The following is a 12,282-nucleotide window of genomic DNA, read 5'->3' as shown; positions in this document are numbered from 1 at the left end:
AGGTCCCCTTTTTTTTGTGGGGGGGGGGGGGGGGGGGGGGAGGTGTGAAGAAGCAACTGAATATAATAAGATGGTATCGAATCAAACAATTAAGTGTGCAGTTTTTACGAGTTTGTGAGAATACGCAATTTCCACCTTAAGAGTGCAAGATAAATAAAATAGAAAGAAAAACTATTAGACATTTCAAGAACCACAAAGCACAAATCCTAAGAAGACCTCTTCAACAAATTGCTTTAAAATTTAATCAAATTGAATTTAAAATGTGTAGATTATATATATACATGACGATGTTTATAATAAGGTTAGGAAATCCGAAGGTAATAATATCTAGCCTTAAATAAAATGAAAAACTTATAATATTTTTAAGTATTTCTATGTAATTACCTTATTTCAAAGAATAATTAATTAATTAATTTGCATCTTTTAAACAAAAAACACCATCAAAGCCCAATCGGAAATATTACACCTCGACCTTGTTTATTTGATAAATCAACCAATTTACATTATCATACTAGAGAATGAAATCAATAAGGGGAAATGGAAAATAGATAAGCAACTAAATACAACACACGCTGTCTAATGTGTCTTGTATCTTGATTCTTTTAAAAAATCAATTATGGAAATGTTCAATAAAATCAGAACATTCTAACTGATGAAAGTATGAAGTCAAAGAAATGTAGCTGAAACCCTAAATTAGATGGGTTTACAGTGAGTGCATGTGTTGCACGTAGTACTAATCGAGACTCTGCACTACAACGGACAAGATTACCGACTTTTGCAGTGCTTGAATCCTCTCTATCAAACATGCCATAAGTTTACAACATATGAATATGTCCCAAGTGCATCTACTTCTAATGCAGATAATGGACTAGATATGCAGAAACCAATAGCTGCAGATTATTCGACATTCCTAAGAACACTACATTTGAAATTTTGATACATGGTAAGCTAAAACAGGCCGACACCTTCCCTTCAGCAAACTACGAAAAAACGAGGGGTGAAATATCATGATGTAAAGAATGTCCAGAGCTTTCTACCAATTGACACTTCACCCGGAAGCTCAGAATCGTCATCTCCATCACCATCTTCATCATCCCCATGCGACGTGCTGTCTTGTTCATCTTCACTGTTGTACTCTGGTGTATCACCCTTCACAGCATTGGCATTGTCGTCCATGCCATCGATCGTTGTCTCCAACTGCGTCACAGCAAACAAAAGGTTATACCGAGACGGTAAAGAAAATTCAACAAACAGTGACTAGATTGTTCAGGCTCAAGATTTTACCACTTGAGTTTCAACATTTCTATATGATGTAATCTCAATTATTGGGGTTGGATTGTCGCTCTCGTGGGCAATTTCAACTGTCTGCATAGAATTAAGTTCATTATCTTGTGACAAAGTAGGGACGCCAATTTCTTTTTCGGCTCTCCTTTCACTTTCTACAGAAGCTGATATGTCCGTGCCAACACTGAGCAAAATTACAACAATTAGCAAGGACAACCATGTATTTTTAGTTAAAAAGGCGGAAACTGATGGTAAAAGAACATATAAATATAAAATAAATTACTAATAGTTATTCAGAACTTGAAGTTCAACTCAAATGAAGATCAATAACCATAATTGAACATCAATTATGATTTAAAAAAAAAAGAAATATTTTATATTGGAACTATACAATGAACTAATTCTACAAATCATAAAAATATGTTCTGTGTGTGTATGTGTGTGTGAGAGAGAGAGAGATAATCAGACTCATTCAGAAACGTTCGGATTTTGAAGTTGGATCATGCTACATGACCACAAACCTTGACACATCGGTTGACACATTCACTCACATGGGGAGGTCAGCATTATTTTATTCACCCGGGACCCACACCTCGATTGTGAGAGATGTGTCAAACAATGTGATCATTTAGCTTGAAGTTACAACACATTGTCATCCCAACAACAAAGCTAACGTCATTAATTTTTCATTATTACATCATGCATGAAGATATATGGTTTTAAGATTTGAGAATCTTCTAATTGGGAGGACGACTTAGGCTTAGCTATCTCTGTTGCTTACAGAGTAAAATCTGAATTTGGATATATTCTAATTCTCAAAATGCTAATCAAATTTTAAAATAAATCTTAAAAAATTAGAAAATTGTAGATCAAATTACTTAATATTTAGTTCTTTCTAAAAAAATTGGCCCTGAAGAAGGATTTCTAGTCATTAAACAGAAATGAAAACAAATTACAAGGAGAAACATGGGAAAAGAATGGCAAACTCAGTGGAGATGGGACCAAAATTTCAATAATATGATCTTTGCCATATATTGTGCAAATATTAAACAAAATGCAAAAGAAACTCATAATGTTTCGATGCGTGAATCAATAAAAAAATTAGACTTTAGAGCGCAACCATAACCTTTATTCCATCAGAATAACCGTAGCCATTGTCAGATTTCTCTCATTTGTTCTTCTAACACATAAATTCCATTTTCGAACAAACATGTAAGAGCAATGCAAGTGCACTACTTGCAGTACAACACCTTCTAATAAAATAGTCACAACAATGCTAAATAGTACTGAAGGAAAATTCCAAGCAATAACCGCTAGCGTGTGCGCGTGAGAGAGAGAGAATGGGGGATAAAATTAAGGGAAGAAGTATGCAAAATGCTTCTTTTAATCAAAAGGTTCAACAAAAGTACAGACATAAATGCTTTATCATGTACCTACATACAGGAGCCTGGAATTCTCTTAATGCTGTTTAATTAGAACAAGCATGCTAATGGAGAAGTAGACTCAACCAGACCCTTATGTGTATGTTTATCATGAGCAAAGAATGAAATTATAAATCATATTTGATTCTAACATCCTGATTGGAAATCAGAGACCAAGGCTTATATCATCATTTCCATTTCAACTGTAGGTTATTCATTCAACATAATGATGGATGCTCTTAGGTTCCCTAGATGCTATTTAGGAACCCTGCAATATACACATCACATGTACTCAAAGTATTTGTGCATCTATTTATCGCTTAGTGACTGAGGCCTGTTTACCGGACACTTCAGAAGTGAACAAAGCCTATCAAAGGAAAATGGCAAGAAATTCAAAGAGCAAAGGACAAATAAAAAAGAAGAATATATACTGTTTAAGAGAGGTGAAAAAGGCAAACTTATTCACTTACTACTCAGATTATTACCTTCCCTTACTATTAAGTATCATCCTTACTATTCAATATCGTGTGTTTGAAGAAAAAATCGGATCATATAGACTTACTTCTTGCGGTGCCGTTGCCGTAGATTGTAACGCTTCTCGCCAACATTTTGCACAGCTGGAGCACCTGTTTGGCGCCTCTTCTTGATGCCACCTCCTATGACACTTTCAGATCGTACTTCACTATGATCAGCCTCCAGTTCACTCTCTGTCATTTTAGAACTTTGTGCACGAGTTCGCTTTCTTGTACCAGTTGCTTTCTCAGCACGACTTTCCTCATTAATATAAGAAGAAGAATCATTAGTTTCCTCCCCTTTCACCTCTAGTTCTCCTGATTTCTTTCTTAAGATAACTGCAGGATCTTCGACCACTGCCTTCACAGAACGCGTTCTATGGATTCCTCTCGGTTGTTGAGGAGGGTTGCGATGATGACTTCTCAGCTGTGATCGCTGGGAATCTTCCGGCACTTCTTGTTTTCCTTTATCTTCTTCAGGAATACCATACCCTCGTGCTTCAGTGTCAATCCGCATACTTGGTCCATCAGCCTTCTCTGCTGCATTTACAAGTGTATCATCCAAGGCTTGTTCCAAGTTTTGAGGACCCATGTGCTGGAGTTTCTTGTCAGGGGATGAGTTAAAGATCCTTGGCGTGCACTTTTGGAGCAACCAAGAGATACGGCCTCCTGATGATCTGGGATCATTCTCCCCAGGTGATTTCTTGACGTTTGCTCCATATGAAGCGACCTTCTCCAGAAGCTCCTCTCCCAGTGCCTGAAGCGGGGCCTCCTTGTTATCAAGTTCAGTCAAATGAAGATCAGATAATATATATGCTCTTGCAATCTCCCCACAGTTTTGGCAACTCTTAAGCGTCTCGCCCAGTGCAAGAAATTGGCTTCTCTCCTTAATAAATTGTTGTCTCTGAACCTTAAGCTTCTCGCTTATAACACGAAGTTCCTCTATGTCCTTGTGCATTTCAAGTTGTTGTTCTTCCAACTGCTGCTTGTTCAAGGCAATGTCCCGCTTGCCCTCCTCTAATCTGTGTCTCTCAGACTTTATTGCTTCCATGTCCTTCTGGGTAACTTCTTTTAAATAGCTTATATTGCCAAGTTCTTTTTCTCTCTGTTCCCTGAATGCGCTCTCTCTCTTATCCAGATTTTTCTCTATTTCCTCTTTCTTATTCAGCATATCAGCCTCTAGATCGGCTCTTTGAGTTTCAAAATCACGAACTAATCGATCATGTTCACTTTGAGTTTTTTCAGACAAGGCCAATTGTTCATGCCTCATTGTGGCATCAAATGATTCTTTCTCTATCCTAAGTGCCTCCAACTCTCTCCTAATGTAACTCTCAGTGGCAAGTTTATTTTCTCTTAATTGCTTTTCTTCAGTAGTTTTCAATTTCTCAAGCATCGCTTTGTGTTCTTCGATTTGTTGCAATTCCCTAGCAACCTCAGCTCTCTTTTCATCCAAAGCCTCCCATTTCTCTTCAAATTTGCTTTTATCCTGTCTCAAATCCTCGGATTCCTTAAATAGCAAATCCTTCTCATGTCTGCACCTCTCCATCTCCCGCTTCAACTCCATTTGTAAATGGATATGCTCCTTCCGTTCAGTCTCAATAATTTTAAGCTTTTCAGTTTCTTCACAAATCTGTAATTCCTTTTGATTAATTTCAGCCCTCATCTTCTCAAGCTCATCTTTAAGAAGCTGCAAACTTTCCTTTTCAGAGAAGGCTTCCTCCTTCAGTAATTCCAGATTTTTCTCCTCCTTCTTGATGGACTTCTCCCTTTCCTTCACAGCTTTCAGCTTTCCTTCAAACTCCTTTTCTTTTTCCTTCAGCCTGTCTGACTTCTTTTCCAAGGCCTGCTCCCGTTTTCTCAGCTTTTCCTCCATATGGTTGTTTTCATTTTCCTTCTGCACTATGTTATCGAATTTAATTTTCCTCTCTTCTTCAAATGACTTCCTTTTCTCTACCAATTCCAACTCAAACTCCTGCTTTTTTGAATCCAAAGCATCCCGATGTTCATCGAGAATCTTCTGAATCTCCACCTGAAAAAAAATATTTAAGCCATTAGTAATATCAAGTTAAATTTTCAATTTTAAATCTGATAATTCAAACCTCACACAGGCAACAGTATGCAGAACAAAAACAGAAATGCAATTCGCTACTCAGAATAAAGGTGGTGTACCAGGAGGAGCCTTCACTAATCCCATCAATTTATTGTGAAAATTTGAAAATGAGACATCAACAAAATGAAAAAGAAACATTATTTGTTAAGTTGAGCACTTTTGAGTTCAAAAACTATATAAAAAAGAAAAATGCTACTAATCTTCACATATATCAACTTTTATAATTCTGATCTGTATCTACATATAAGTTTCAAGCAGGGAAAGCAAAGTGGTTTGGGATGCTAAATTTAGCGTTCATAAATGCTAGCATAACCAACTCCAAAAACTGTGCTAATACCAAGTTATTAGAAAAATGGTGCTCCCATTATCTAACTATGAAAGAGAAAACAAACATTTTTTGTATTCAACTCTCTGTTGCAACACCTCCTTGTAGAGTACTTAAAAAGGATTCAAAAGAAACATTCGCATTCAAATAAATAACATCCATAGCAGAGCAAATATTTAAATAAACACTATAACTTGGCAACTAGGCAAAGGCATTGGCGGGTTAGGAGGCTGGGGTGGGGCAGGGTCATAGTGGAGGTGGTGGAAGAAGAAGAAGACAACCAACTGATAGGAAAAGATCGGTGAAAGATAACTGGTGACTCAAAAAGGAACAGTGCTGAGAATTTGATTGAATTTAAATGACTAATTACAATAAAAGGAAACTGAATGAAGAAAATTTACAAAGATATGAGCTATTCGAGAGGCTCATTCTCTCCCAGGTAAGCTAGATTTTTCCCTGCTTATTCTTGCTGTTTTCCTTGCCTTTTACAGTAGTTGATGACCTTCTAGAATCACCTCCTAACGGATTGCACATGTTGTTAGTTGCCATCACTTGAGCTCACGTGATTTCCTTCTAGATGCACTGATTTATTTCCCTTTCTGCCCCTGCCCTGCTTCCCCTGACCCCGTCTTGCATATGCTACTTTAATTGGTGGTCTATCACCAACCTGTCCTCCCTTTCTAGGTAAGCAGTTTTTTTCATTCATTCATTGATTCAAGGTAGCGTTAGCTTGTTTCCATCCAAGTCCAAGCGCTAGCGGAGCTAGTTAAACTAAGGGTACTTTAGGAATTTTAAAAATAAGGTTATTAAAAGTTTTTACAAGGCATATTCTCAAATTGTGCTTAAAAAAGTTGGGCCTCTTTATTTCTGTTTAAAATCTAGTTTCCATCTCATATTTGATAAAATTCCAGTAACAGCTGCATTAGGCTACCCAATATTCTACGAACTGCGTATTCATACATCTTAAACATCACAATTTCCCCAGCCACCACGCACTTAAATACGAAAATTTTATCTTTCATGTTTAGCGCCAAAACTCTTCCTACAGTATAATAAAATGAATTCTTTAACAGCAGATACTAAGCATGATATGCCAGTTCCTTTTACATTTTGCAATCCCTCAATGATTAAAAGTAAGGCATGATATGCCACGCTTGCTTCAAAGGCAATTAACAACTAAATTATAAATGATGAGAGCAGAAAATCATCTAAATTCACAATTACTATCAAATGAAGTTATTCCAGTTCAATGCTAATATTTACTCTTAAGAAGTTAATTTCTAGACTCAAAACTAATTTTTTTGAAGGATACTAAAAGAAGCATCAATCAGAAGACACCAATCAAGTCAATCAATAATAAAAACATTGAAACTACAAGCCTCAAGATAAAAGTTTATGCACCAAAAAATTTAAAAGAACGTCAAGAAAGAGAACATCCCAAGAGCAGTTATTTCCACAAGCATAAAAGAAAGAGAATGAATTGCAAATGTGTAGGAAAAAAAATCAGGCTGCACATAGAACTAAGGTATTGCAACATACTCTCTCTCTGGAGCTCATCTTCTCCGTCAGATAAATCAATTCTTTCTCCTTCATCTCTAGATCATTTCTCAAAGACTCAGCTTTCTGCAAACAAATAAAAAATGATATTGATACACAGACCACAATACTAACCTTTTTTAAATCCCAGAATATGGAGATAGGTCAGAAACTCACTTCCTCTTTCACAGTTACGTCTGCAAGCCTTTTGTTAATATTGTCTTCTTTCTGCTTCAAAGTCGAATTCATCAATTCAACCTTTTCCTGCTCTTCTTCAAGTTCCCTTTCTTTCTTAGTGAGCATCCAATCGACTTCTTTAGCTGTTTCCTCTTTCTCATAAATCATACTACGACCCTGACAAAGTTTCTCTTCACCTTCTTGCAGCTTCCTTTCCCACTCCCTTAAATCTTCTTTATGCTTCAGAACAGCTGCCTCATGTGCTTCCCTCCTGATAAAATATCAGAGAGCAAAAGAGTAACTAAATAATATATCACCACAGCAAAATTACTTTTAGTAATTTTCTAAATTAATCATACTCAGCATTAAAGAATTTTCGCTCCCTTGTAACTGCACTTTCACGAGACTCAACCTCCTGCAATTTCCTCTCCATTTCCAAACTCTTTCGACTTGCCTCGGCAAGCTTTGCATCAGCAGCCAGCAACTTTTCTTGCACTTCCAGAGACTTATCGTGAACTCTAGCAACCAAAGCCTCAGCATCGGTAAGTTTAGTTTCAGCTGCAAGCTTGATCTGTTCGTGCTCCACACGTGTTTCACGTAAACCCTTCTCAAGCTAGATATGGACAGAGTTAAATAGGTCATTAGCAGAAGAAAAAAAGGGACACCAGAAAAATAAGCAAGACAACATAAACAAGCCATTCCCAATGGTAAATTGATTGACACATGTGCAGAGGAATTTAACAAATAAGTATTAGATAATTCATATCTTTAAATCCTTTGTCAAGTCTTTTCATAAGTTGAAGCAAGCAGAGAAATATATTACTGCAAGTTTATAAATATTAAGTCGCAAGTATCAGGACATAACACATCATCTTAACCTACAACCTTTAAAAAAATCTGACTTTATCCACAATTACTATATTGGATATATTGGTAGACAAATTTGTACATAGTGGTAGACAAATTAGTTGTTACTATTAGCACTTGGTAGGTTCAGGACAAGAATTTTAAAAGATCATCCGCCTACAAGTCATATTCAAAGACACAACTCATAGCATCAAATCAAATAAGAACAAAGATCCTGCTAAAGAAAGGTCAACCGTTATCCTCAAATAAGGTACTTTACTAACCAGTAACAAAAAAAGAGATAAAGCAAATAAAAGAATAGGACGTATATATTATTTAGCATATTCTTTGCACTTCCTCCTTCGGAGTACGTAAAGCCATCAGTTATAAACACTCCACACAAAACCATTGCCCATCAATAATCACTGACACACAAGCCGAATCCAGAAGCTTAAATGTCAATAACATGAGCTTGGCTACATGAAATGGCCACATAAATTTAATCACGGAGAACTTAATTTCTATGAAGATGTAATGATCAATTACAGTGTCTCCTAGGTAGCTTAAAAAAATGTTGATAGTAACTAAAGCCATTAGATAGTAATTGATCATTAGATATCATTAGAATGTAATTAAAGCCATTTCATTGTAGACCTGATGCAATATGTTGAGCCATAGTACAAGACACAAAAACGCATATGAACTAATCTGATAATTAAAAGACAGAAAAATAATGCATACTATAAACTTTGTCTGAAGTGTCTCTTGAAGAGATCCAATAAAACAACAAATAAACAACTGGTATAATTCGAAAGATGGAAAAGGATGGCCAGGTTAGAGAAATATCTTACATCAGCCACACATTGCCTCTCAACATCCAAAGCTTTTCTAAGGTTCTCTTCTCGCGTCTCCACTTCCGCAATTGCAATTAAATGAGCTGTCTGCTCACGCTTTAGAACTTCCTGGGTTTCTAGAAGTGCTTCTCTAAGTTCTTCGTGCTTTGAAGCCCACTCCTTTTTCTCAATCAATAGCAGCCCCATATTATATTGATAGTCAAATAGCTGTCCAGATGAACAATCACAATATTTTAGGAAAAAGTCTCACATCCTACGTTAAAAATGCACTAAAATTGAGATATCAAGACTCATTTTTATTATTTTTCTCATAAGAATGGAAAATGATCTATCTCTTTTCCCCAAAAATATAAAAAAATAATAAATAAAAGGAAAGAAACAGATAATAAATAAATTTGATTTATAGAAATACTTAGTTGGCCCCCATGGCATACAACATCCCATTTCTCATTTGGCTTTAGATAGTTAAATTTTACAATATTTTAAACTAATCACCTCATATAATTATTTCAAGCATAGGTTATACCAAATTCATCCGTATGTAGTCATTTCAGACTTTTCACAAATCATCAACTGATTAAACAAGCAAATCTTAAGCAACTAAATGCTCCACTACAAACGATAGCATGAGTAGAGGTTGAATATTGGCCATATGGCTAGTGAATTCTAGATGTCAGAAAAAAATCGGATTTAAATTCCGAGGAAATAAATTTCCATGCTTATTTATGAAACCCTAAGGTAGCAAGGCTTCATAAATCAATGTTTATGTAACAATTAGTTACATGCATTAGATGGACATATATTTCCAATGATTTGCAACTTACGCCATGATATAAACCAAAAGCTATACATTCCAAATTTTAATTGAAACCACCACATGCTTGAAAAATGGCTAATTCTGAGGAAGCACAAAACTCTGAACTACATCATGAGTAGAGACCTAAATGCGAGGAGGGACTAAATATGGTTACTCATCAGCTCGGCATTTACAATCCCATGGGATATCAATATGTCAAAATAATATTCATAAATATGAGTTACGCAACTCACTGAACTGAATTCACAATTATCAAGAGTACACCATTTTCAACCTATGTCTGATTTCACAAGTTGGGAGGTTTTTGACAAGCAAATGAAAAGCCCAAATATACCTAGATAACAGCTGCTAACTAAGCCATGTCAAATATTATATGAATAGAACATCAAATTAAGTCGTGCTAGAGTTGCTAAGGTTGTCAGCTCTGGAGAGCAATGTTAAGGGAGATAAGCAGATGGTGACACACATACTTCCAAAATTCTGAAAAATAAGTGCAAGAAAGAACAGTGAAGAATTATATTGATGACGGAGGAAAAGATTGGAGCTTATGCTTTCTCCGTAAAGATGATGATGATGATAATAATAATAATTAATATTTCAGTTTTGTAGGTTATATTTACCATTCAAAATTGAAAATGAAATTTCACTGTATTTAGCAAACTAATATAGTATGATACGTGTATTATTTACCATTTAAAATATCATGTCTGGTTTCCTTGTAAGCATAGATCCTTCACCTTTCCCAACAAATTAATTCAATGCAATATTACCACTCAATAACAGATTAATCTACAAACAAGGTGAAAATACTAATATTTTGGCAATTGGCACTCATTCGTCCAGCAGGATTGCACCATCAGAGGTTAAAACTCCATACAAACTGATTTTTTCACGAGCTAGATACAGGGCCAGCACATTGTGCTGGAAAATACTGAAATCGATAAATGATTTGTTAAAATTGAGCAGAATCAAGTGATCAAATCAAAGAGGATGTCCGGCATTATTTTTATGTGGTGACAGCTTAAAAAAAGGACATCTAGACTGCCCCAGACACCATAAGCATTTTGTCAATATTATAGGTAGTAGCTGCATAATTATCATTGTGAGTGGAAAAAGCCCCAAGTGTCTATATATTCACCTATCAACACAATATCAATATCAAATACTACTTTAACACAACAATTAGCTACATTTAGTTGTACTATTTTCAAAATTCCAACATTACAACCCAAAAAGCAAACTTTTAGTGCCATTATTATTCCAAAAAAAATAAAAATAAATAAAAAAAGCTTAACCAGTCGGCATTTATTAAAAAATAACCCTAGAAATCAAATTTAAACACATGAAAAAGATAAGAATCTTAAAACTACAAAACAATTAACATTTCAAATTCCAGCAGTCATATTTATTTTTCCTTCTCACCTCTCTTTCAAACCTCGCAATCCTCTCTTCCAAAGCCTCGCGGTCACGCCTCTCCAAAGAGATCTCATCTAAGAACCCCGCCTCTCGAAATCTCTTCCAATCCTCCATATTCTCCAAATCATTCACCTTTATTATATCTCCACTCTCACTCAAGAGCCCCAAAGGCGGGGGTGGCGCTGCAGGGCCATCAATATACGCCACAGCCTTCCCCTTACCAGTAGGGTTAGGGGTGCTCCTATCCGGTCGTGGCTCTGCTTCCCTCCTCGGAGTGATTGATAATCCCGGCCACTGATGCTTCTGTGGAGTAAACATCATCAAATTCGGGCCTCAAAATAAAACCCGAATAAAGAAATTCCAAATTTGTAATCCTAGGAGTAAAATTAACAAATTCTTGATTTCAGAGGTTTAACAGTTGAATTGAAAACAAGAAGGGCTGGCAACAGGAATTAGGGTTTCGAATATAATCGAACAGTAGAAATTAGAAGCGTTGTAATCAGTTTCTGTGATGCTTTCTTCTGTTATAAGGGTAGATGATCAACGGTCGAAATTCGATTAAAAAGGTGTTATATTTGGAGAGGATATGACGATTTTACCCTTGGTTTTAGAGTCCGTGCTTGTAGTTTTTTGAGGATAAATTTGAAGTTTCCAACTTTTCTTGAAGGTAAAAAGACAAGTTAGTCCCTGATTCACTGAACGTGGCACGTTTGCTTGAGCTTAAAAAAACGTAAATTTACTTAAAATTTGAAGTTTTAAAGCTTACATTAGTGCTTTAAGATAAATAATTTTAAGTAATATATCTTTATTTTTGTAATCTTATTATCAATTTAATTTAACGAGTAAAATATGTCATAAGATATTATTGGGTTAAATACCAATTCTCAACCAACATTTTATCATTTTTCATATTGATATGCATTTATATAGAAAAAAAATAAAATAAAATATTTGAAATAAAATTCGTCGATAGGGAAAAATAAT

At 35.5% G+C, this 12,282-nt stretch overlaps 1 protein-coding gene across 1 annotated transcript; it reads right to left on the bottom strand.

Moving 5' to 3' along the window:
* Positions 1 to 573: 573 nt before the first annotated feature.
* LOC111387173 (protein CROWDED NUCLEI 2-like) lies at positions 574 to 11,811 on the bottom strand. The gene is made up of 8 exons (XM_023011714.1): positions 11,305 to 11,811; positions 9,063 to 9,272; positions 7,725 to 7,978; positions 7,366 to 7,636; positions 7,192 to 7,275; positions 3,268 to 5,246; positions 1,285 to 1,468; positions 574 to 1,197 (listed from the first exon to the last, which is right to left on the bottom strand). The coding sequence occupies exons 1-8, from the start codon at positions 11,617 to 11,619 to the stop codon at positions 1,006 to 1,008; spliced, it is 3,489 nt and encodes a 1,162-aa protein (XP_022867482.1). The 5' UTR covers positions 11,620 to 11,811; the 3' UTR covers positions 574 to 1,005.
* Between the last annotated feature and the right edge of the window lie 471 nt (positions 11,812 to 12,282).

Source organism: Olea europaea, unplaced genomic scaffold (assembly GCF_002742605.1).
Source record: "Olea europaea var. sylvestris unplaced genomic scaffold, O_europaea_v1 scaffold393, whole genome shotgun sequence".
In the NCBI taxonomy this organism is placed as follows: Eukaryota; Viridiplantae; Streptophyta; class Magnoliopsida; order Lamiales; family Oleaceae; genus Olea; species Olea europaea.
The sequence above is the reverse complement of the archived record's forward strand: the minus strand, read 5'-3'. Positions and strand labels throughout refer to the sequence as shown.

What these genes read in the sequence shown, in the direction of transcription:
- LOC111387173 (XM_023011714.1), bottom strand. Translation starts at nt 11,619, where the DNA reads ATGATGTTTACTCCACAGAAGCATCAGTGGCCGGGATTATCAATCACT. An exon ending in TTGCGAGGTTTGAAAGAGAG is followed by an intron (nt 9,273 to 11,304) that starts GTGAGAAGGAAA and finishes TCATCTGGACAG; the next exon opens with CTATTTGACTATCAATATAA. An exon ending in ACGTAACTGTGAAAGAGGAA is followed by an intron (nt 7,276 to 7,365) that starts GTGAGTTTCTGA and finishes ATTTGTTTGCAG; the next exon opens with AAAGCTGAGTCTTTGAGAAA.